Here is a 23,871-nt window from a genome sequence, read left to right as displayed (position 1 = left end):
TGGACATTTTTGACCGCTCCATTGACCGTGCCTCCGGCACAGGTCACTGCGTGCAGCTCCTTGCCCTGCTCAACCAGTTTCGCTCATTGTTTGACCACCAGTCCACTTCTTGGGGCTCTACAACCACTGTCGAGCACCACACCGACACCGGTACTCATGCTCATCTCCGCCAGCGCCCCTGCTGTGTGTCGCCTCTTGAGCGTCGCATCATCACTAAGGAATTAGACGACATGCTACAACGTGGCATTATTCAACCATCCGCCAGTTCTTGGTCATCCCGAGTGATCCTGGTGAAAAAGAAGGATGGCTCGATATGATTTTGTATGAACTATCGCCGGCTTAACAAAATTAAGCGCAAAGACATCTACCCGCTACCCCGTACTGAAGATGCCCTTCTTCTCCTCCCTGGATCCCTGTTTCGGCTATTGAGAAGTCCGATGGCTGAGTTCGACCGTCCTAAAACGGCGTTCATCACCCCTAACGACCTCTATGAATTAATTCACCGTGATGCCATTCGGCCCCTATAATGCTCCCGCCACGTTTGAACGAATGATGGAAAACATCTTGCGCGGTCTCAAGCGGAACGCTTCTCTCTGCTATTTAGATGATGATGTCGTGTTTTCACCCAATTTTCCGACGCATCCAAAGTGCTTGCGCCAGATATTGAGCTGGCTCACCAGTGCTGGCCTAGAACTTAATCTCAAGAAATGTCACTTTGGCAGCTGGCAGTTGACAATACTCGGCCACCTCGTCTTCAAAGACGGCGTCCTGCCAGATCCTGACAAACTCCGTGCTGCGGCTGACTTCCCTAAACAGACTTCTACAAAACAGGTGCTTACTACACTCACTACCATGGACATGCCCCTTCAACAACGCCAGGATCCATGGATTTCATCCTTGCTAGACGTCCTTTGTGCACACTCTACGGCCTCCTTCCCTTGGGCCCTTAGTTGCCAAGCTTCTCATTTTGCCCTCCGCGAAGATTTTCTGTACCACCGCAACTATCATCCGGACGGTCGGAAGTGGTCTCTAGTGATTCCCTGACATCTCCGGTCTGAGATTTGTGCCCACCACCATGCCGACCCTCAGAGCGCTCACGCTGGCTCGCTGAAAACCTATGAGTGACTATGCCAGACGTACTATTGGTGGGGCATGTACGACTTCATTTGCCGCTATGTTTTCTCCTGCATTGCCTATCAGCAGCGGAAGTCGACAGACACCTCGCCCCTCGATTGCCCCATTGCAGCCATTACCGTGCTGGCTCGCACTTTTGACCGTGTGGGCATCGACCTATATAATGGGCCACTTCCCTTCATGACTGCCGGGAATCGATGGATCATAGTCGCTGTGGACCACCTCATTCGGTATGCTGAAACCGCTGCCCTACCTGCGGCTACTCCTCGCGACGTCGCCTTCTTCCTTCTTCATCACTTCGTCCTGCATCACGGCACTCCTTGAGAACTTCTCAGTGACCACGGCCGTACTTTCTTGTCTGAAGTTGTTCACAAGCTTCTCAATGCATGCCACACAGTCCACCACGCCACTGCTGCTTACCACCCCCAATCCAACAGCCTCACCGAACGACTCAACCAGACTCTTGGGAACATGGTAAATACAAGGGGGGAGGTACTGCGCACAAAAAGACAAGGACAAGAAGATAACACAACAGGCGCAGACTCGCGACTAACTTTATTGACAACACGACACTCCTTTAATAGTTTCAAACTGTCACATCACACACATGTGGAAACCAAAAACTTGTCTTCATTCTGATACAGTTTGATAGAAGGGTCCCTTACGCAATCTTTATCCTTCTGTTTGATACAAAACGCCTTCGCCAACTCACGCGCCACCTGGTCACGGCTCCTCCTCAAAACTTTTGTATCTGTCAGCAAAGGCAGGCAAGGGTTATTGCGCGTAGCATCCGGGCATGTGCCACAATGCAGGGGTAAATTCGACCCTGTCCCTGATTTCATGAAACGCTGGTGTTCCTTTAAGCGCTCATTCAGACATCGGCCTGTCTGACCGATGTATACCCTGCCACAGGTGAGGGGAATCTGGTATACGACACCCGTCTGACACCTGACAAAACGAGTGGCATGACTCTTCTCGCAGTCCGCTTTCCTCTTCCCTCCGGGCATGACCTGAGGGCAAAATGAGGCCAACTTGCATGGGGTGGTAAAAACTACCGGCACGCCGTAGCGTTTCGCCACGTTCTTCAAGTTGTGGGAAATTCTGTGAATATACGGTAGAACCACTGGCCTCATTTCCTTAGAACGGCCACTATCCCGGCACGTCCTATCTTTCAGTTTGCGCAGAAGCTTCTCTGCCACTGCAACAATGATTGAAGCAGAAAAACCAGCCTTCGTCATCCTAATTACCTGATTATTGAGGCTCTCGTGCACCAGGTGAGCGCAAGACTTAGACAAGGCGCCCTGCAAGCAATACGTTCCGATAGCCCGTTTAACAGTCTTGGAATGTGCTGACCTGAAAGGCAACAGGTCTTTCCATGCACGTGGTAAGTACATCCAGCAAACGTGATCTGGTGTTAAAGTCAGGTTCATATCTAAAAACTGTAGCTTGTCATGTTCCGGTAACTCCTGAGTAAAGGTCAGACCCTTCCCATGTCGTCTGAAAATTGACAAAAATTCTTCCACAATCACAGTGTGCGTCGCGCCAGGTCGATCTTTAAGAAACACTAAATAGTCATCAACGTACCTAAATATTTTCAGAGTTGTCTCATCATCAGAATAGCGCACCAGATCACAGTCAATGCTGGACAAGAAGATGTCAGCCAGTACAGGTGCCACACAGGAACCAATGCAAATTCCTTTGCGCTGAACGAGGACCTGATCGTTAAAAGATACAAAGGTAGAACCAAGATAAAACTCAAGTAAAGACATAAAATTGTTCAGCGTTATACCGCAGGCATTCTGAAAAGCTATTACACCCCTATCTTCAATACAAGACCTGACGGAGCAAAACAGGGCATCGTGGGGTATTGAAAAGAACAGATTTTCAACGTCAATTGAAAAGGCGTAGCCTACAGGTGGAGCATCCTGTAGGTAGGCGACTATATCATCCGAGTTCCTAGTCAAGAATGGGTCTTCCACTACCACCAATTTCAAACACTTTTGAATAAACACACTTACTTCACGCTGCCAAGTACCTTCTTCACTTACTATGCACCTAAAGGGCTTGTCAACCTTGTGTTTTAACAGTGAAAAACAGTTCTAAGCTATCGCGCTTGGCGGTAATAACTGCTCTAGACAGTTTATCTAAAGCAAGGTCCTTGCACAGCACAGAAGCTTGGGTCTTTACTTTTGACGGTTTCACCTTCTTCCGAACAAAGTTCTTCTCGACTGCTTGAGCAGCTTTTTCACCAAATATCCCCGAAGGCAGGACGACGAAGCCTCCCTCTTTATCAGCTTGCAGAAGGGCCAAGCCGTTGTCTTTGAAGAAATAGACAACTTCTTTTACTGATGTCTTGAGGCTTGAAGTGCTCCCACTCGCAGACCTCCGTGGCCTAGCAGCGGTCCGTAGAAGGCTGTCAACACCATCTAGTAGGCACCGCTCCTGGTCCTCATCAGATGCCTTCCGCGCCAGCTGCCGGTTCAAAGAAAGCAGCTCGTGCGCAGGCACACTAGGTTCAATGCTGAACTTCGGTCCTTTCTTCAGCACCTCAACAATTCCACTCGGGTAACTCGGCATCAGCCAGTACTAACACGGAACCACCGTTATCCTTGGATCTTGGCCTATCTTTGGGAAGTCGTAGTAGGAGACATTTCCACCAGAAATCCACTGCCTGGGCTGTCTGACGTCGTAAGGCCCGTAGCCTTACTTCTCCTACCCATTCGGGGTTTGTCCGGAATGCGAGCAGACGTAACCAGTCGTATAGGAGCCTGATCTGACGCCAAAGTTCAGATCTTAGAATTTTGCACACGCGTCTAACATGTCCCGCAGAGGGCACCATGTACCCGGACAGAGCGATGAATTCCGAAGGCACCAGGCCTCCCTTCAGACAGAAACCCAAAAACCTTGTGCGGCAGGTCGCAGCTACAATGGCACTAATCACAGTTGAAACATGACAGTTTGAAGGAGCTACACAAAAGAAAGGGCCCACGGTAGAAGAAACATAGTTTAAGAGCGTACGTTGTTGGGCTAGTCGGTCAATCATGGTAAATACAAGGGGGGGGGGGGGGGTACTGCACACAAAAAGACAAGGACAAGAAGATAACACAACAGGCGCAGACTCGCGACTAACTTTATTGACAACACGACACTCCTTTAATACATGATCGGCATGTACATTTGCTCCGACAGCTCTAATTGGGATCTGGTTCTTCCGTTCATAACCTATGCATATAACACCGCATCTCAAGCAACCACCAGCTTTTCCTCGTTCTTTCTTTTATTCGGACGCGAGCCTTCCTGTCTGCTGGATACAATCCTTCCCTACAGCCCCGACAGCTCGGAATACACTTCCCTTTCTGACATCGCCCGCCATGCTGAACAGTGCCACCAGTTGTATGGCTCCTTCACTGCAGAGCGGCAACGCCTCCACAAACATGAGTCTGATCAGGACACGCCCGCTGTTCCCTTCTCCACTGGCTTACTGGTGTGGCTCTCTGTTCAATCTGTGTCCAAATTTTCGGCCAAGCACATTAGCCCTTGTTGCATCTTTGAGCTTACGTTAACTGTGAACTACATCATCGAAGCGATGACACCTTCTTTGGACCATTGCAGCCGTGGCCGCGACGTCGTTCACGTCAGCTGCTTGAAACCCTATTACAGCCTGCTCGTGGTCTCCTCGCCTTGAGTCACTAAGATGGCTCCCTCTTTCTCACGGGGCATTTGGAATGAAGATGATGATCCAGCACTGATGCCAATGACGACGAAGCGCTTGCGCTGCTCGTCGGATGCTCGTGCTGGACAGCTGCCACATGTGTCCCGGTCTCTTGCCTCACTGGTTCTTAGATTACTTGTGCTAGGGTCTTCGTGGCCAGCACGTTCAACTTGCCAATAAACCGCCCTACACAGTGAATATACACAGAATTACATAGCTGCACTCGCAATCATAGTGGAAACAAAACAAGAAGACACTATCCTCCGTCCTTGCACTGAGCTTATCGCAACAGTGTTTGTACAACAGAAAGTGTGTGGTGTTCCAAATGTCACATGCGACCATCAGATCAGCTTTGTTACAAAGATGACAGCTGAGCACAGTGTGGGCGCATCAAGCACATTCAGTGAAAAAAATACTCAAGGGCAAAAAGAAGAAAACTGCATAGGGTACAAAATATAGAGTATTTACTAGTAACAACTACACTTATATTACCCAGTTCCACAAAGACCAAATACCACAGCTCCTCGTTTTGTTTTATCAGCTCAGTTCTGTCGTTTTTACTGTTCCATAGCTGTTTGCGTCATTATTTTGAAAAATAGTTAGCAATTCAGGGGCTTTATTTTATTCACTCGTATGCCTCGTTTTCTATGCTTTCTCGAAGTTACATTGTTAAAATTCCATGGGAAGTCTAAAAAACACTGTTTCATGAGCTGGAGTGGCCTTGCTTATCATGGAAACGCATATCAGGGCCAATGGTAAAGTGCTGGGACTGATCTCTGTGACCATTCAGGAGCTTGCTACCTGGTCATCTACAATACTTGTTGTTTTTGCTGTGTTGGATTTAATGGCATCTAAGCAGCTAAGGCTATCATGCGCCAAGCTCAGGGTATAAGAAAATCGATTTCTGCAGATTTTAACAAATATGCGAAAATATGGAGGTGCAGAAAGCTTATAAAGTTATTTCTTTATACCTAGTATTGAGTGCAAAAAGAGGATTTATATATGGCCAACATTAAAAGCTTTAAAGGAAGTCGAGTAACCTCAGAAGCCGTCCTTGGCTGGGCAAGGATCTAGAGGCCCCCAACCGATCAAATAAAAAACTTAACCTTTTTCTCAGGAATGAGAAAGTGGCTGAGGTGCATCAGGCGAGGCACTGGGTCATGATTTACATTTTTTTAAAGAAAGCCAGCTTCTGTTCAAAAAAAGGCCGCCACCATCTGGAAGACGAAGTAACAAGCGTTAGCTTTATTGGCAATGCATAAAACGAGTCTTTCTGCATCCAGCGGGTGCAGTGAAGAAAACCCCGAGCGGTTCGGAAAAACAACAACTTTTCCACCTAGCGGAGTGATCGATGCCTAGTGCCACCTATCAAAGAAATTACGATGCACCTCTACCAGTTGTCGAGTTACACCCCCTCAAGATTCGTTTGGGGGGGGTCACGGTAGGCCTAGAATTCGGCTTGCGATGCAATGTGGTAACGCTTCAATTAGTAATTGCATGTATACAATGTTTACCTATTATTTGTGGTTTTATTTCTACAGCACAACCCAGAGGGTTTATTTGCCTACCAAATTCGGTACACAGCTGTCCTCGGATGGGTGCCCCTTGTTGTCGGAGTGTATATAGAGCGGAAGGAATGTGTACACATATAGCGGTCCCGTAATGGGACTGCTTTCCTACACTTTATAGGTCATTTTTGGGGGGGGGAGAGGGGAAAGGGATGGGAGGGCACATCCAATTTAATGGCCACCATCTTGGGTTCGAGAAACCGAAACTATGTCGCCATTTCGTCCCCTGATGTCATGCTCACATAGTTCCACCTCTATCCACCATAGTGGACCGTGATGTCATCATTGGCATGTGGCAGGTGGCTGTTTCTACAACGATATTTTAGATGGCGCTACAAGTCTCAATGCGAGATGTGCTGTTTTCTAGTTGCTGCCACAGATCGCGCTGTGATCTCAGGGTGGAAGCAGACACCACAAATTCTCAAAACGTGATGTGCAGTTGCTGCCACAGATGGCGCTGTGATCTCAGGGTGGTAACAGATGCCGCGAAAATCCCCAAACGTGATGAGTAAGGGCTAACGCTCTTAAAATCTAAAAACTCAAGACATGCACACAATTGCATTATCACCCAAGAGCACCCAGAGTGGGTGAAAAAGGATGCATTGGTTATAAAACAGAGGGAAGCACTTTTTCCTTAGCTTTCCAGTTGCGAACAATAGAAATGTGATGATGGATTTCTATGGCGCAAAGGCATCTGTGGCCAAAAGCGCCATGACACAAGGTATTTTCGACTTCTCAAGGTGGGGTCAAACACCCATTTCCCAAGCATTTCACCCTAAATAAGCCAAGCACCAGACCAGGGGAAAGCTTGTACCCATTGTACCAGCAATGGGTACTTGACGGCACTGGGGATCGGACCCCGCACATCCCACATGCGAGGCGGACGCTGAACCACTCGGCCACCACTGCGTTTTTGAAATAAAAATGTGACTGACTGTAAGTTCATCTCCCCATGTACAAACTGGATTGTCTTGTTTTGCTAGCAGAAAGTTGTGTGTAATGTGCGTCTGGCCTATGCGGAGATGGAAGATAATGACTTCCATGAAAAGCTTCTGGTGCACACATGACTTCCATTCACCTAGAAGTGGTTTTATTAAGTGAAGTTTGTTATTTACTTCGCTGTTCCAAGCGGACTGCCATTTTTTCCTTGCATTACTATGCAGCAATTTCATGCAATCTTTACAGGGCATATTTACATTTTTAATCTGCTTGCCACAAGCTTAAGAAGTGCACAAATCTGCTCTTTCATTGGCTTTTACGCTGACATAACTTGGTACCCAGCAGAGTCTTACGTTTTGTCCTTGGCTGTTGTAATGTTGCGTCTGAGGTCGCCAAGCAGTGGAGTTATTGCATTTCTAGAATGAAGGACTGTAAGCACACTTAGTGAGCCTGTGTAAATAATGTTGTTGGCGAGGTTCTCATTTACTATTTTTTCTATGGCTACACAGATGGTGTAACATTCTGCAGTGAAGATGGAAGCACGAAGTGAAAGTCATACTATTTTATTCCAATATTCCAATTCCCGTGTACCACTGCACTTCTAACGTAAGGATCGGTTTTGGGCCATCTGTATAAAAAGCTGTGAAAGTACTGTACTTTTCCTCAAGTGTAACAAATTCAACGTGATGCCATTCGGCCTCTGTAACGCTCCCGCAACGTTTGAGCGCATGATGGACAACATCTTGCGTGGCCCCAAATGGCACATTTGCCTATGTAATTTAGACGACGTTGTCGTTTTTTCTCCTGATTTTCCGACACATCTCGAGCGCTTGCACAAGATACTGCGCTGTCTCACCGACGCTGGTCTCCAACTCAACCTCAAGAAATGTCGATTTGGGGCCCGCCAACTGACCATACTCGGCCATGTCGTCTCCAAAGATGGCATCCTGCCCAATCCAGAGAAGCTTAGTGCTGTCACAAACTTCCCCAAACCGATTTCTGCTAAGGAGCTCCGAAGCTTCGTGGCCTATGCTCATGTTTTCGCCGCTTTGTGCGCAACTTCGCCTCTATCATCGCCCCGCTTACGAAGCTCCTGAATGGGCCCGCCGGTCTGTCTGCTTGGAACTCACCCTGCGACGCTGCTTTCGCTACCCTCCGTCGTCTTCCGACTTCACCACCGATCCTGCGCCATTACGACCCCAGTGCGCCAACCCAGTTGCACACCGACGCCAGCGGCGTAGGCCTCAGAGCCGTCCTTGCACAACGTAAGGCCGGCTTTTCCGAATACGTTGTTGCTTACGCCAGTCGTACGCTCACGAAAGCCGAATCTGATTTCCCCGTTACGGAAAAGGAGTGCCTCGCCATAGACTGGGCACTCACAAAATTTCGTCCCTACCTTTATGGTTGCCCCATCGACGTTGTTACTGACCACCATGCCCTCTGCTGGTTGCCTACACTCAAAGACCCTTCTGGACGCCTCGGCCGCTGGGCCCTTCGTTTTCAGGAATACGACATTAACGTCGTATATCGGTCGGGCCGCAAACATTCCGACGCTGGCGCCTTGTCACGCTCACCCCTACCATCTCCTACTCCTTCTTTGTCCTTGTCCGTCTTGGCACTGGCCGCGCTCACTGCCACGGACCTCCCCATGGAACAGCGTCGAGATCCATGGATTTCTTCGCTCCTAGATGCCCTCAATGCGCCGACTATAGCTTCGTTACCTCGGGCCCTTCGTCGTCAAGCTTCTCATTTCACGATTCGCGACTCTCTACTATATCGCCACAAATGGCTCTTGGCCATTCCTCGCCAGCTTCGCTCTGAAGTTTGTGCGCATCACCATTCCGACCCACAAAGCGCTCATGCAGGATTGCTGAAAACCTACGAACGTCTGCGGCAGCAATACTACTGGCGTGGAATGTACAGTTTTGTTCGCCGTTATATAGGCTCCTGCATTGCCTGTCAGCAGCACAAGTCCGCTCCTCGCCCCTCCCCCGGCCCGTTACAGCCATTGCCTTGCCCAGCTCGACCCTTCGATCGCATGGGCCTCGATCTGTATGGTCCCCTGCCATCCACGCCTGCTGGGAATCGGTGGATTATAGTTGCCGTGGACCACCTCACTAGGTATGCGGAGACGGCAGCCCTGCCCTCTGCTAGTGCTCGCGACGTCACATCCTTCCTCCTCCATCATTTCATCTTGTGTCACGGCGCCCCTCGGGAACTTCTCAGCGACCGCAGCCGTGTTTTCTTATCTGACGTCGTTCACGAGCTACTGGATGTGTGCCACACCGTTCATCGCAAGACCACTGCCTACCATCCCCAAACGAACGGCCTCACTGAACGCTTCAACCGCACTTTAGGAGACATGCTTGCCATGTACATTTCCTCTGACGCCTCCAATTGGAATCAAGTGCTTCCATTCGTCACTTATGCTTACAATACTGCCTCTCAAGCCACAACCGGTATTTCTCCGTTCTTTCTTTCATATGGCCGTGAACCTTCTTGTCTCCTGGATACCATCCTTCCGTACCACCCCGACAGCTCGGAATACACTTTTCTCTCTGACGTTCCCCGTCATACCGAACAGTGCCGCCAGCTGGCTCGCTCGTTGACGAGTACCACTCAAGGCCTCCACACGTATGCGAGTGACCGCGGCCAGTCCGCCCATGACTTTTCTACTGACTCGCTCGTCTGGTTGTCTGTGCCGGCTGCCTCCAAGTTTGCAGTTAAGTATTTCAGCCCATACCGTGTTTTGGAGCGCACGTCACCTATGAACTATACCATCGAGCCAATGACCCCCTCTTCGGGTCATCGCTGTCGGGGCCGCGAAATTGTTCATGTCAGCCGGCTAAAGCCATACTATGACCCCCTTGTCACCCCTTCGCCCTGAGTCACCAGGAAGGCTCCTTCTTGTCGTCGGGGCAGTTGCAATGAAGAAGACGACAGTGCGCCACCATCGACGACGAAGAGGTTCGGCCGGCCTCGGCGACCGGCTGCCGCGCGCGTTGGAGAGCTCAAGCTTGCTCTGGAAGTCTGTTCTGGTGCCGCTTCTGCTGGGTCAGTTTGTGCAACGGTTATGCCGCCAGCCCTTTGGGCTCTGCAGTAAGCCGCTCTTCACTTGTCTTATATGTTGTTGCGGAATTTCTTTTTCATGGATCTGTGTAAGAGTGAAATCACAGATTTCAGGGAAATTGAACCATGGCGGCAGTGGACCTCACCTTCCAGCAATGCTTGGCAATATGTCTAGTACGTCGAGGTTCTGGCACCTCTTCAAATCGCGAGAGGAGTGGCCAAGTAGCTTGCGGCTTGTTGTTAGAGTGTTCTAGAAAGGCACTTTGTAGCGATAGGGTAACATAGGTCCTTGTGCAGTGAACAAATTTCTAGAATGTACGAGCATGTGAGCACGGCTTTTCTGCCTGTAAGTGATGGTTCGTTGGTTTCTACATGGGGACTGTTTATGGGTGATGTACTGTATGCACCAGTGGAGAGACGTAAACCAAAATTGTGTACTGGATCTAGTCGTTTAAGGTACGATGGTCTCGCTGACCCATACACTATACATCTACAATCAAGGGTAGAGCGTACTACAGAGCGATAAATTTGTAAGAGACATGTCCTATCGGCTCCCCAGTGTTTTCTCGACAACACTTTCAGCATGTTCAGGGATAGAGAAGCTTTCTTTTTCAATGTGTTTATGTGAGGCAGGAAAGTCAAATATCATACCTAGAAATTTATGTTCATTTTTCATGGGCAACTCTAATTCGTTCAGGTGTAGGGTGGGATCTATCTGTATGCCTCGTCTGAGTGAGAAAAGAATGGCCACTGATTTCTGCGGAGAAAAGCGGAAGCCAAAATTTCTGTCTGGCCATTTTGCCAGTTTATTTATTGTTAACTGTATTTGTCTTTCTCATGTTGATGTGTTGGAGGATTTGCAAACTATCTGGAGATAGTCTACATAGACAGAATACATAACGGACCTTGCAACTATTCTCCTGATAGAATTCATTTTTAAAATAAAGAGTGTTGTGGTCAAAATACGTCCTTGAGGTACTCCATTTTTAAAAATAAAATTCTTCGAAAGGGTTGAGCCTAGGCGGACATGAAATGAACGGTTAAACAAAAATTGTTTAAGGCAGTTCAACGTCTTGCCGCGGATGCCCAGTTCAGCCATGTCCTGAATATTCCCAAACCTCCACATTGTGTCATATGCCTTCTCTAAATCGAAGAAGTCAGCTAGACAGTGTTGTCTGTGTATAAAAGCTTCACGAACAGTATTTTCAAGACAAACCAGGTGGTCGGTGGCGGAGCGCGCCTTTTTAAAACCACACTAAGTGGACAACCAGAAGCTCCCGGTCTTCTAACACAAACGTTAGTCTGATATTCAATACACTTTGAAAGGATTTCGCTAGACAGCTGGTGAGGGCTATGAGTTTATAACTGCTAGGAAGGGTAGGAAGTTTTCCGGGTTGTAAAAATGAAACAATAATGGCCTTCTTCCAGGCTTCGGGAATTTTCCCCGATATCCAAACTTGGTTAAAAAATCTTAAAATTGTCTCTACAGCCGGTTCAGAGAGATGAGCTAACATTTGATAATGTATTTCGTCAGGGCCGGGTGCAGTCTGCTTACCGGCGGAAGTACATTATTATAGGATTCATTTGTACCACCACTTGTCGGCAGTATTTGTTTTTCAGCTGTGTTTTTGTATTTGAGGAATAATTCTGTGTAGTGAGATGAACTGGAGACTGCAGAAAAATATTCACCCAAAATATCTGCCTGTTCTTCTATATTTGTCTGTATCTGGGTTATCTCCCACATTTTTTTTTGACGTGGTTGAGCTGTGTATAGAGGACAAGAAACCTTGCATGAAGTTTTTTCAGCATTACAGCGAATATATCGGGCTTTCGCTCTGGAATTTTTGGAGTTTATGAAATTCTCCTGCGTTGGGTACCTATGGAAAATTCCCGGGAAGTTTTTCCTTTTTTGCATTTCGGCACTCTGTTGCATACCAAATTTTGTGATTCTGTTCTACTTCAGACGAACGAGGAATTGCTAGGTGTCTAGCAGTTAAAATACAGTTTATGATAAATTCATTTTACTTTGTCTATGCTGACATTACCTGAAACTATTTTATCTAGGCTGGCCTTTTCTCTAAACAGTGCCCAGTCAGCTAAATGTAACTTCCAACATTGTGGCTTTGTCGGAATGACTTGCGCAAATGTTAAGCTGATTAGTGCAAGGAGGTGATCGCTGCCGGATGGGTTGTCAATGACGTCCCATTTAAAACCCTTAAAAACAGAGGGTGAACTAAAGAACAAATCTATGGAACTCATTTTTCCCGTGCTCGGAGAGCAGTATGTTTTTTTGCCGGCGTTTAGGAGCAAACATTATTAATTAGAATAAAATCTTCTAAAATACGACCTCTTGCATCCGTGTGTGCAGTTCCCGCAAAACTGGAGTGGGCATTAAAATCACCAACTAGCGGATATGCCTCTGGTAGCTGTTCTAAAAAGTTTCTAAATCATGAAGTATTACTGTTAGGTGTGGCCCAAGATATATGCTACATATTGTGATAGTTTTAAAATGAAGGATGGTAACTGCGACGGCTTCGTATTTGGTTTTAAGTTTGATTTCACAGGTTGCAACACCAGTCTGGATGACAATAGTAACACCTCCAAACAGCTTACTCGCTTGCTCTCAATAACACTGAAAGACATTATACTTGTTTAAAATATTTTTTTGTTTAGGACCTAGGGTCTCCTGTAAACGTAAACCAACCGGGTACAGTGTTAAAAGCTCTTTTATGTCACTGTAGTTATTTAATAGCCCTCGGCAGTTCTACTGTATAAGGAACACCATGTTGGATGACTTCAGGGAGGGTAGTTAAAAACTTAAGATACCGGTTTTGGGGGTGCCAATATTAGAGTCTTCTCTTTTCTTTTTTGCTCAAGGCTGTGCCACCGCTGCAGCGGAGGCGAGTTCTGTGTTGTATGCATTGCCTCACTAGAGGCTCTGGACGTCCGCGGCGAGCCTGCGGGTGTGCGGTTTGTGGGCCTCTCCCGACTGGCGGCAAGTCTTACGGGCGGCCGACTGAGGGGCCGGCAGACCCTTTTTCAGAGGTGGCAGGGCAGCCTCCACTGCGTCTGCCGGGGGTGCGAGTGGCCCTGCCTCAGGCTTTGCCTGGGCAGTAACCAAAGCCCAGTGCGGTGTGGCACACCTGCGCACCACATCAGTGAAGTTTGTTTTTGCTGTGAACTGCAAAGCTGAGGGGAGTCCTTTTCGTGCTTCCTGATATTTTATGTTTTCCTTTGTCTTTATAGTTATTATTTCCGTCTCTCTCTTCCAGGTCAAGCTTGAACTCAAGTGCACGGGGTGATCCCCTTCGCAGTTCACGCACAGTGGTGCAGCGTTGCAGTCCACGAACATTTGGCACGTTTGGCGGCCGCGGCAGCTCAGTGAGCTATGGCCGAATTCTTTACATTTGAAGCATCGTCTGGAATTTGGAATGTATGGTGTTATAGTTATTCTAAGATACCCTACTTATATGGATTCGGGAAGTTTGGTGGAGGCAAAGGTCAGGACCATGTGTTTTGTGGGTAGCTCCTTGTCGTCTTTTCGTATTTTGATGCGGTAAACATAGGTAATGTTCTGGTCTTTCAGACCCTCGAGCATTTCTTCTGCTGAGAGGTTGAGAAAATCGTGTTCGGATATTACGTCTTTGGCTGTGTTTAGTGAACGGTGAGTAGTTACAGATGCAGGGATGTCTCCAAAGTACACTGATTGAGAGTTTTGAGTATTGTGCTTTGTCTCGGATTTGGAGGCGGAGGTCACCACTGGCTAACTTCGTCACCTTGTAGCCAAGGTCCAGGGGCATCAGTAAGAGATTTAGAAACAATGAACGGAGACATTTTTCTAGCTGGTAGCTTGCATCTTCACTATGTATGACATAACACCTAGGGAAATGTTCTTGTTTTTTGGAAGCATTAGGCAGTTATACCGTATTTACATGATTGTAAGTCGTCCTATTTTTTTTTTCAAAATTTGAAAATCCAAAGTGGGGGGTCAACTTACAATCGAAACGAAAACATGGCACTCTATGTAAAGGCAAGACAAACGAAATATCGGGCATGCTACAGCATGGTTGCATTTTTGCTGCTCGGCTCTGTCACATCGCTCTTGGTGCTGGCCTTGAGCAGCTGCTATGTCAACGTGCGGAACCGGCATCTCCACCCCGTGCGAGGTGGCTGATGGTGGCTTTCGATAAGGAGCAAACATGCACCAGCCCATTCTCCACCCGTGGCCGCAGATTGCGCCTGCTGATAAGCAGTGGCAGCCGATAACGCATCCGTGTTCTACATTTAGTAGGCGTTGGCCAACTTTTTTTTGGTTTACTTTCAACCATGCACTCGGCGCTCAAGGGAGCTTCGATAGTTGATGGAAGGGCAGCCGTTCGGAACCGCAGGGGAGCCAGGGAGTGTCGGTAGCCGACAGAAGAGCCAATGCCGCCCACGCGTAGTTTCTCTCTGGCTCTGACGCATTTGACTACTGCCAGCCGCGTTTCGCAAGTTTTAATGTAGTGCTCCGTGTCTGGTAAGCAACCGGTGCACGTTCACGGCTACATTCGAGATGGCTGTCATTCTTTACGCCAAAGAAACGAACAACTGCACGCCGGGCCATAAGTTCGACGTTCAAAATGAGTAATACAGTTGTGGCAGCTGCAGCAATGAAAATTTTCAGCTGTTCCACGCAATGTCATGATGTGGCTGTTTGCGAAGTGCGGGATTTCGCTGCGCGACAACGTTAGAATGACGTGATGTGGGACTGCAGCAGCAATCACGACGGCAGCACTCGTAAGGACGATGGCGCAAGTGTGGACGAGTAATCCAGTGACTAACACATTTTCATTTTGGAATGTGCCCACGGGCACAGCCACGCAGCAGCCGATAGCAGCTGGCAATAAATGGCAGCCGCTGGATAATGCTATCGCGTTCACCTATTCAATGCCAAGCTTAAACAACCTCGAAGTTACTGTAAAAAAGCGCGAACAACGTCGGACAAGAACAAGAAGGACATGGGTAGCGCTCGCCCCGTGTCCTTCTTGTTCTTGTCCGACATTGCTCGCGCTGTTTTACAAAAGATGTATATATACCAACTCGCCCAACTGAACGTTTTGCTTAACCTCGAAGTTGTTTTTTTTCGGAAATGTGATTTGGGGGGTCGACTTAAAATCTTGTAAATACGGTATCTTCAGACCTCACTCTGTTTAGAGCACAATCATTTTGTGAGGGAGGTGCAGCCATAAACTGTGTTACATGTTCGGTCACGATGCCAGCCGCCCACCACGGAGACCAACATGAGGACGGCACAGGAATTTGTAAGCAAGTGCTGTCCACTTCAGCTGTACACCTCAACTATAACCAAATATGACGCAACCAGGGTAGTTGGTCACACAAGGTTAACCCTCGCCGCCAGGAAAAAAGGGAAATCTAAGAAGTGAATAGGAGACAGGAGAGTTGTGAGAAAGATAGGAAAGTGAAAGATGGAAGGGAGGATAGGAAATGGCGACTGCTGATTTCCCGCGGTCGGGCCAGGCCGGAAAATGCCGTCTACAGGAAGCTAAGGCCAAAGTGGTGGTTTGCCGCCACTGAGGGGCCTTAAAAGTCCAAATACTCAGCATCGGCTTGTGGAGGTTGCCCAGGAAGGTGACCGCAGCCACATTTAATAAGGGCTGCCGGAGAAGAGACAGCAGCGGAGCAGCGGCAGCAGCGTCCGGCCCTGGCCAAGGTCCCAAGCCTTCTCCCCAGCGCGTGCTGGGGACACTTCGCCCTTTCCGGCATCACGCGCACCGCCAGCCACGTGGGTCGCTACAGGGCTCCCCTCCTAGACGATCAGTCGGTATGTACCAAGAGTCGTGCAGGCCGTCCGGATTCCGAAGGCGAGGTTCAGGCGGGCGACTCTGGCTGTGGTATTGAGGCCGAGCTGTTGTAGGGCGTCGAGGGACACGCAGCGGCAGTGCAGGGAAGTGGGTAGGCCTGCTATGTGGACCAAATGCCAGCGGTTCTGGTGCATCAATAAACGGCTGACGCACGATGGATGGCGCAGCAGAGGGAGCTAGGCGTGCCGCGGGTTGTGAGATTCGCGTAACTGTTGTCGGTTGGAGCTGCCCGCATGGGAGCTGCACGTCCGCGGGCCTGGTCAGCCAAGACAACTAGCTAGACAGCGGCTGATGAAGCTGCAGTGTGTGTATAACCGGAATCTGTAGAAAATGAGAGGTGGTGCGCAGAGGGCTCCCGTCGAATTTGCGTTTGGCGGCGGCCGATCCAGTGGTGTCAGGTGTCTTTGAAGATTTTAACACCACTGGGGAACAAGAACCCACCTCCATGGCCTGGGTTGGCTTGAGGACAGGCACTGGCATTGGTTCAGGGCAGGGGTTCAGGGTGAGGGACGGTGCGGACACCACCGGCTGCAGTGAATGAGACGCACGGTGGTGTCTAGATGCCTCGCGAAAAACAGGGGCTGCAGAGGTCATCTCAGCTGTAACAGTGGGACAGGTATGGCTTACGGCGCAAGATGTACAGCCAGTGGTGTGGCGCGATTCAAGCCGAATGTCCGGTGCAACTGAGCAGTGCTGAGAGTGCGTGTGGCTGGCGGCAGGAGGCAGAGTAGGCCGCGCCGGAGGCAGGAACGGAGGTGCCGACTACGTGTGCGTGGAATGCGATGGGGATCCACAGGTCGAAGAACCAGTCAAAGAGATGGGCGCTCGGCGAGCGGCACCTCATCGGTAATAGCGCGAGAGTACTCACTGGAGTTTGCGAGCAAGGTTGAGCTGGAGCCGCTGTTGGACGGGTGCTTTCGGCTGGACTGGCTTCCGTTGCCCCACTATGGGGCGGAGTGCTGGCAGCGGGGTGACGGTGTGGAGCGCCGTAAAAACGAAAAAAAGCTTCTTTCAGTTCATCAAACAGGTGGTCATCCGGCGGTGGAAGGTCAACCTGGTCAATGATGTTGGTGGGCAATTTCCACTTGAGGAGGAATCGCCAAATCTGGGACGACACGCCGTTGACGTATAGCTAGGCCTCCACTTGCGCGAACCAAATAATGGGGCTGTGCGGGCGGAATGGCCACAGCTGGACTCGGGACGGGTCCTGGGGCGCGATCAGGTGCCATTCATCTTGCGGTACATCCATGGCGAGGCAGGAACTCGAAGGTACAGCTGCGGTTGTAGGGGCGTTCGGGCCTGTCCTAGGTCACCACAGGGACACTTTCTTTTTCGTTCTTTTTAGCGTCCCACAATAACTTTTGTCCTAGGTCACCACAATGTGGAGGTCGCCCAGGAAGGCGACTGCGGCCACATTTAATGAGGGCTGCCGGAGAAGAGACAGCAGCAGAGCGGCGGTGGCAGCGTCCGGCCCTGGCCAAGGTCCCGAGCGTTCTCCCCAGCGCGTGCTGGGGACACTTCGTCCTTTTCGGCACCACGTGCACTGCCAGCCGCGCGGGTCGCTACAGGCTCAACCACCAGGATACGGCTAAGTGCAGGTGCTCGGGCCCGTGGTGACACAACCGCTCACCATTATCCCCCTGCGGGGATGTCCCTGCGGATGCTCAGGAACCCGTGGTGTCGCCACTCACCAACGTCTGCACGCTGCAGACGGCCCCCCTGAGAGGCACAGACTTGAAGTGAAAGTGTAATCAAGAAACTGGAAATAATTTTGGCTCGGCATGGCATTCCGCAAGAATTGTATAGTGATGGGGGTCCGCAGTTCAGCTCGAGTGCTTTTCGCGACTTTGCCCGATTATGTGATTTCAAGCATGTCTCCAGCCCGAGAGTTCCCCGAGCCAATGGCCTTGCCAAAAAAGGAGTTCAGATCATCAAGCGTCCCCTGAAGAAGACCAGATATGCATAAGAACCTTTCTGGGACGGCCTTCTGAACTATCCTTTATCACCTTTGGAATCTTGAATAAACAGCTGCGAACAAAGACGAGCACAAAAGACAAGAAAGCGAACGACACGGCGCTGTGTCGTTCTTGTCTTTTGTGCTCGTCTTTGTTCGCGCTGTTTATTCAAGATGCTTAACCAACTAGCCCGCCAAAACGTGTTAACGCACCTTTGGAAGATGGTCGAAGCCCATCTGAACCACTAATGTGACAACTGTGGGGATGCCTCCCTGATTTTGGGGTTCAGCCTGCAGTGGAGGTCAAGAAGCACGTACAAAGACCTAGGCCAGCCACTTCACTTCCAGTACTCTCAAATGGAGACGTGGTATGCATTCAGGACGGCTCCAGATGGATAATGAAGGCAACAGTTCAGGGTCAAGTACCTCAGCGATCCTATCCGCTCAGGACAGATGATGGCAACACCCTATGACGTAACTGGCAGCACATCAGAAAAACAAGAGAAGAATTTCTGCCCAGAGATGCAAGCGTGGAGTATAAAAACTGGAGCCAAGTAAGTTCGACAGGGCACGGATGTAGTGGTGAAGACAGGAAAACTGCTACAGCATGGTGGCCAGCTTCAGCACACAGCTCACCAGATCGCAGCATTTTATGTGAGCCAATGACTTAGGCCAAATCAAACGAGTCATATGATAATGAAAGCCATTGATTGTTTGTTGTGTTGGGCTTAATGGCACATAGGCAGCTAAGGCCATGATGCGCCAAACCCAAGGTATATAAAAGTTTTCTACAGAATTCGTATAAAAAGTGTGAAAAGTGATCAGTGGTGTAGATGGCCTAAAATGTGGGTATTACTACATAGTGATGCCAAACACAAGACATTTTAAAAATGGACATTAGTGAAAGCTGTACAGAAAGTCGGGTAACTTCTGCAGCGATCCTTGCCTGCGCAAGGATGTCGAGGCTCCCGACCAATCGAATAAAGACCTCAGCCATCTTCTCAGGAATAACAAATTGGCTGAGGTGTGGTTGAAAAGTCTCGACAATCTACAATTTGTTTAAAACACCTGCTCTCTTTAAAAACTTAAAAACCTGTGAAATGTCTACAAGTCCATCTTCACCTAAGACTAATGTTGGGTGGAATGGTATGTGTTCACTGTAAAAAACTGCAAAATGCTTTTTCCTCAGTGTTTAAAGTTTCCTGCATGAAAATAAAACGTGGTTTATTGTAAGCTCATCTTCGCATAGTTCGCATTGGGGCTTCTCTTGTTTTGTCAATAGGAAGTTATGTGTGAGGTGTGTACGTCCTATACGAAGACGGCAAATAATCACTTCCTTGAAATGGTCTTGGTGGGTGCAGGACTTCCATTCTCCGAAAACTGGTTTTACAAAGTGTAGTTTGTTGTCTGTTTTATTGTCCCATGTGGACTGCCATTTTTTCCTTATTTCAAAATGTACCAATTTGATGCAATCTTAAAATGGAATATTTACTTTTTTAATTTGCTTGCCATGAGCCTTTGCAGCACAGAGGTCTGCTCTCTCGTTGCCCCTAATTCCGACATGACTCGGCACCCAGCAAAGTTTTTTATTTTTTCCTTGAGCCATGACTTCTGTTATGTTGTGTATGATGTCACCGAGCATCGGAGCGATTGCATTTCCAGAGTGTAGAGCTCTAAGTAAACTGAGGGAATCTGTGTAAATAATACTCTTTCTGAGGTTCGTATTTAATATGAACAAAAACGTAGCATATGGACAGGACGAAGAAGGGCAAAGACAGGACGGTTGCTACTAGCAACAGTCCTGTAGTAGCAACCGTCCTAGTAGCAACCGTCCTGTGTTCGCCCTTCTTCGTCCCGTCCATATGCTACGTTTTTGTTTATAATATGTCTGACCAACTGGCCCCTCAGTATACTCTGTTAAAAAATCGTATTTAATATTTTTTTTACGGCTACGCATACAGCATAACACTCAGCTGTGAAAATAGACGCACACTGTGGAAGTCTAAATATTTCCGTTTCCTGTCCTCGTACTACTGCGCTTCCTACGTAGGCATTCGTTTTTGAACAATCTGCATAAAAGTCCGTGAAACCATTGTATTTTTCCTCGAGTGTAGAAATTCTTGCAGTATATGTTGTTGTGGAGTATGCCTTTTGTGAAACTGAGTAAGGGTGAAATCGCATATCACAGGAAAATTGTACCATGGTGGCAGTGGATCTCATATGTGTTTAATGCTAGGTAGTGTATCTAGTACGCTGAGATTGGGGCACATCTCTTCAAAACACAAGAGTAGTGCCCTGGTAGCTTGTGGTTTGTTGTGTTCTCGATGGGCACTTTGTAACTATTTCGTAACAGATATGTTTTGGTAGGGAACGGATTTTGAGAATGTAAGCATGCTTCTTCTGTTTGTAGCTGATGGTTCATTTGTTTCAACATAAAGACTGTTTATGGGTGACGTACTGTATGCGCCAGTGGAAAGATGCAAACCCAAATTATGCACTGGATCTAGTCGTTGCAAGTAGGACGGCCTTGTTGAACCATACACCATGCAACCATAGTCTAACCAGGATCATACGACAGAGTGATAAATTTGTAGAAGGCATACCTGATCGGAACCCCAGTGTTTGCGTGAAAGGACTTTCAGTATGTTCAAAGGCTGTGAGGCTTTCTTTTTCAGTGCGTTTATGTGAGGCAGGAAAGTAATTTTTTTGTCGAAGCTTACTCCTAGGAATTTGTGTTAATTTTTTACAGGTAGTTCAGCATTGTTTAGGTTTAATGCGGGATTTGTTTGTAGGCCCCGTTTTAGGGAGAAAAGTATGGCCACTGATTTCTGTGGAGAAAAACGGAAGCCGTTTCGGTCTGGCCATAATGCCAGTTTATTTATTGTTGACTGTATTTGTCTTTCGCATGTAAATATATTGGAGGATGAGCATGCTATCTGAAGACCGTCAACATTGACAGAATACACAATGGACTTTGAATTTACTTTCCTTATAGAATTCATTTTTGCAACGAACAGTGTTGTACTTAAAATACATCCTTGCCATACTCCATTCTCCTGAATAAAATTTTTTGAAGCAGCTGAGCCCAGGCGTACCTGAAACGAGCGGTTAGACAAGAAGTCTTTTATGCAGTTCAACATCCTGCCACAGATGCGAAGCTTGGCAACGTCTTGAAGAATCCCGAACCTCGTGTTGTGTCATAAGCGTTTCTAAATCGAAAAAGACTGAAAGACAGTGTTGTTTGTGTATAAAAGCTTCTCTAACAGTATTTTCTAGACGAACTAAGTGATCTGTAGTAGAGAACCTCCTTTTAAAACCACACTGGTTAATATCAAGAAGTTCACAAAACTGAAGGACAAAAGCTAATGTTATATTGAGGACACTTTCAAAAGATTTGGCGAGACAACTGGCAAGAGCTATGGGCCTGTAACCGCTGGGGGAGGTTGGTTCTTTTCCGGATTTAAGAAACGATACAATATGAGCTTTTTTCCAGGCTTCAGTTATTCAGGTATTTTCCCTGATATCAAAACTGTCTTAAAGAATCTTAAAGGTGCTTCTATGGCAGGCTCTGAAAGATGGGCAAGCATTTTATAGCGTATTTAGTCGGCTCCTGGAGCAGTTTTTTGTTTTTAAGGCAGACAATACTCTGTTTATTTGTTAGAGTATTTAAATTATTGTACTGTTCTGTTGCACCTTCACTTTGTGGAAGCCTTTGTTTTTCGGTTATATTTTTGTGTTTTATAAATGACTGTGTATATTGCGATGAACTGGAAACTGCAGTGAAGTGTTCACCCAAGATGTCTGCCTGTTCTCTTATGCTCGTTTCTGCGCCAGGTGTTGTTAGAAGAGGAATTGTGAACGGCAAGAAGTTGCCGTTTAATTATCGAACCGTCTCCCACATTTGATCTGACTGTTTATAGATGATACATAACTCTGCCATGAGGCTTTCTCGGCACTGTGACAGATGTACCGAGCTTTAGCTCTTGCCTTTTTAAAATCTACGAGATTCTCATGTGTCGGATACCTGCGAAATTTACCCCAAGCTCTATTTTGTTCTCTTTTTGCTGCCTTGCAGCCATTTGTCCACCACACTTTGTGGTTTTGTCGCACCACTGCAGAAGACTGCGGAAAAGTTAACTCTGCAGCAGTTACGATACAATTGGTGAACTTTTCGTTTATCTCATTGATGCTCAAATTTTCTAAATCTGTATTTTCTAAAGTGGCTTTTGCTCTAAAAAGTTGCCAGTCTGCTAGATGTAGCTTCCAGCGTCACGGTTTAGTTGAAATTATTTCTGGTGGAGATGTTGAACTGATCAGTGTAGGGAGGTGATCGCTACCATATGGGTTGTCAAGGATATCCCATTTAAAATCGTTAAAAACAGAAGGTGAACTAAACAGATCTAAACAGGTCATTTTCTCCGAGGTAGGGGAGCAGTATGTGGCCTTATCCGTATTTAAGAGACATACATTAATTGTGAGGATGAAATCTTCGATTATTTGGCCCCTAGAGTCACAGCACTCGCTTCCCCAAAAAAGGAGAGGGAGCGTTAAAATCCCCAACTACTACTAGATATGGTTCTGGAAGTTCATCGATGGGTTCTTGTAGATCATGAGCTGTTAATGTAAAATGTGGAGGAATATATACAGAACACATAGTAATTGTTTTATAGCTGACGATGCTGACAGCAACGGCTTCAAGTTTTGTTTTGATTTTTCGAGCAGGGACGCCTCCTTGAACGACAATCGTGACGCCTCCCGAGAGTCTATTTGCCTGCTCGCGATCGTGTCTAAAAGTTTTATAATAGGATATTCATATGTTGTGGACCTAGATTGGTTTCCTGAAGGCATAAGGCTACGGGCAACATTGACCTTAAAATATCTGTTATGTCACTGTAATTTCTCAACAGGAATCTACAGTTCCACTCAACTAAAAAAGCCATGTTTGTGTTTTGGGGTGGAAACGTTATGGGGTTTACTTGTGCTCTGGACCCGTTATGACGGCTCTGTCTTTTTTTCGCTCGAGAGAGCTGTTCCGCCGCTGTAAAGCAGGCGGAGTGGGAGCTGTATCCATCACCTAACCAGAAGTGCTGGAGGACCGCGAAGCCGCGGATGTCTTAGTTTCAGGCCTTCCCTGGCGAGGGGAAGTCCTGCAGGGTGCCGACCCATGGGCCGGTGCTCCCTGCTTTGGAGATGGCAGAGCAGCGTTCGCTGTCTCTGCCTGGGGCGTGGATGGCCCTGCCCTAGGCTCGGTGGGAGTGGCCTGGGCAGATGCCGGGGTGTCATTTGGTGCACCGCCCCTGCGCACAACATCAGCAAAGCTTGTTTTCGTAGAAAATTTGAAACTGTTCTTTGCGTGGAAGAGTCGTCGCGTTTCCTTAAATGTTATATTTTGTTTTGTCTTCATTGTGATGATTTCTTCTTCATTCTTCCAAGATGGACATGACCTTGAATAGGCGGGATGATTACCTTCGCAGTTTGCGCAGCGAAGTGCTGTTCCTTCATAGTTTTCGGAAGCATGTTCTTGTGAGGCACATTTAGCACAAGTTACGTGACCAAGGCAGCTTTGCAACCCATGACCGTACCGTAGGAATTTGAAGCATCTTCGCGGATTCGGTACGTAATGTCTCATGTTTA

The 23,871-nt window shown here is 47.8% G+C and overlaps 1 protein-coding gene across 10 annotated transcripts in view; it reads right to left on the bottom strand.

Moving 5' to 3' along the window:
* The window catches only part of LOC144107420 (uncharacterized), an 83,265-nt gene that overhangs the window by 21,289 nt on the left and 38,105 nt on the right, over window positions 1–23,871 (bottom strand). For 3 of the 10 annotated variants that reach the window (XM_077640414.1, XM_077640413.1, XM_077640412.1), the window contains one exon: window positions 2,719–5,032. The exons of the other annotated variants lie outside the window; for them this stretch is intronic. In XM_077640414.1, the coding sequence (XP_077496540.1) occupies window positions 4,789–5,032 (244 nt within the window). In that variant the 3' untranslated portion in view covers window positions 2,719–4,788. The remainder of the gene's footprint in view (window positions 1–2,718; window positions 5,033–23,871) is intronic. 10 annotated transcript variants of the gene reach the window in all.

Source organism: Amblyomma americanum, chromosome 10 (assembly GCF_052857255.1).
Source record: "Amblyomma americanum isolate KBUSLIRL-KWMA chromosome 10, ASM5285725v1, whole genome shotgun sequence".
Lineage (NCBI taxonomy): Eukaryota > Metazoa > Arthropoda > Arachnida > Ixodida > Ixodidae > Amblyomma > Amblyomma americanum.
This window is presented reverse-complemented; position numbering and strand designations above follow the sequence as displayed.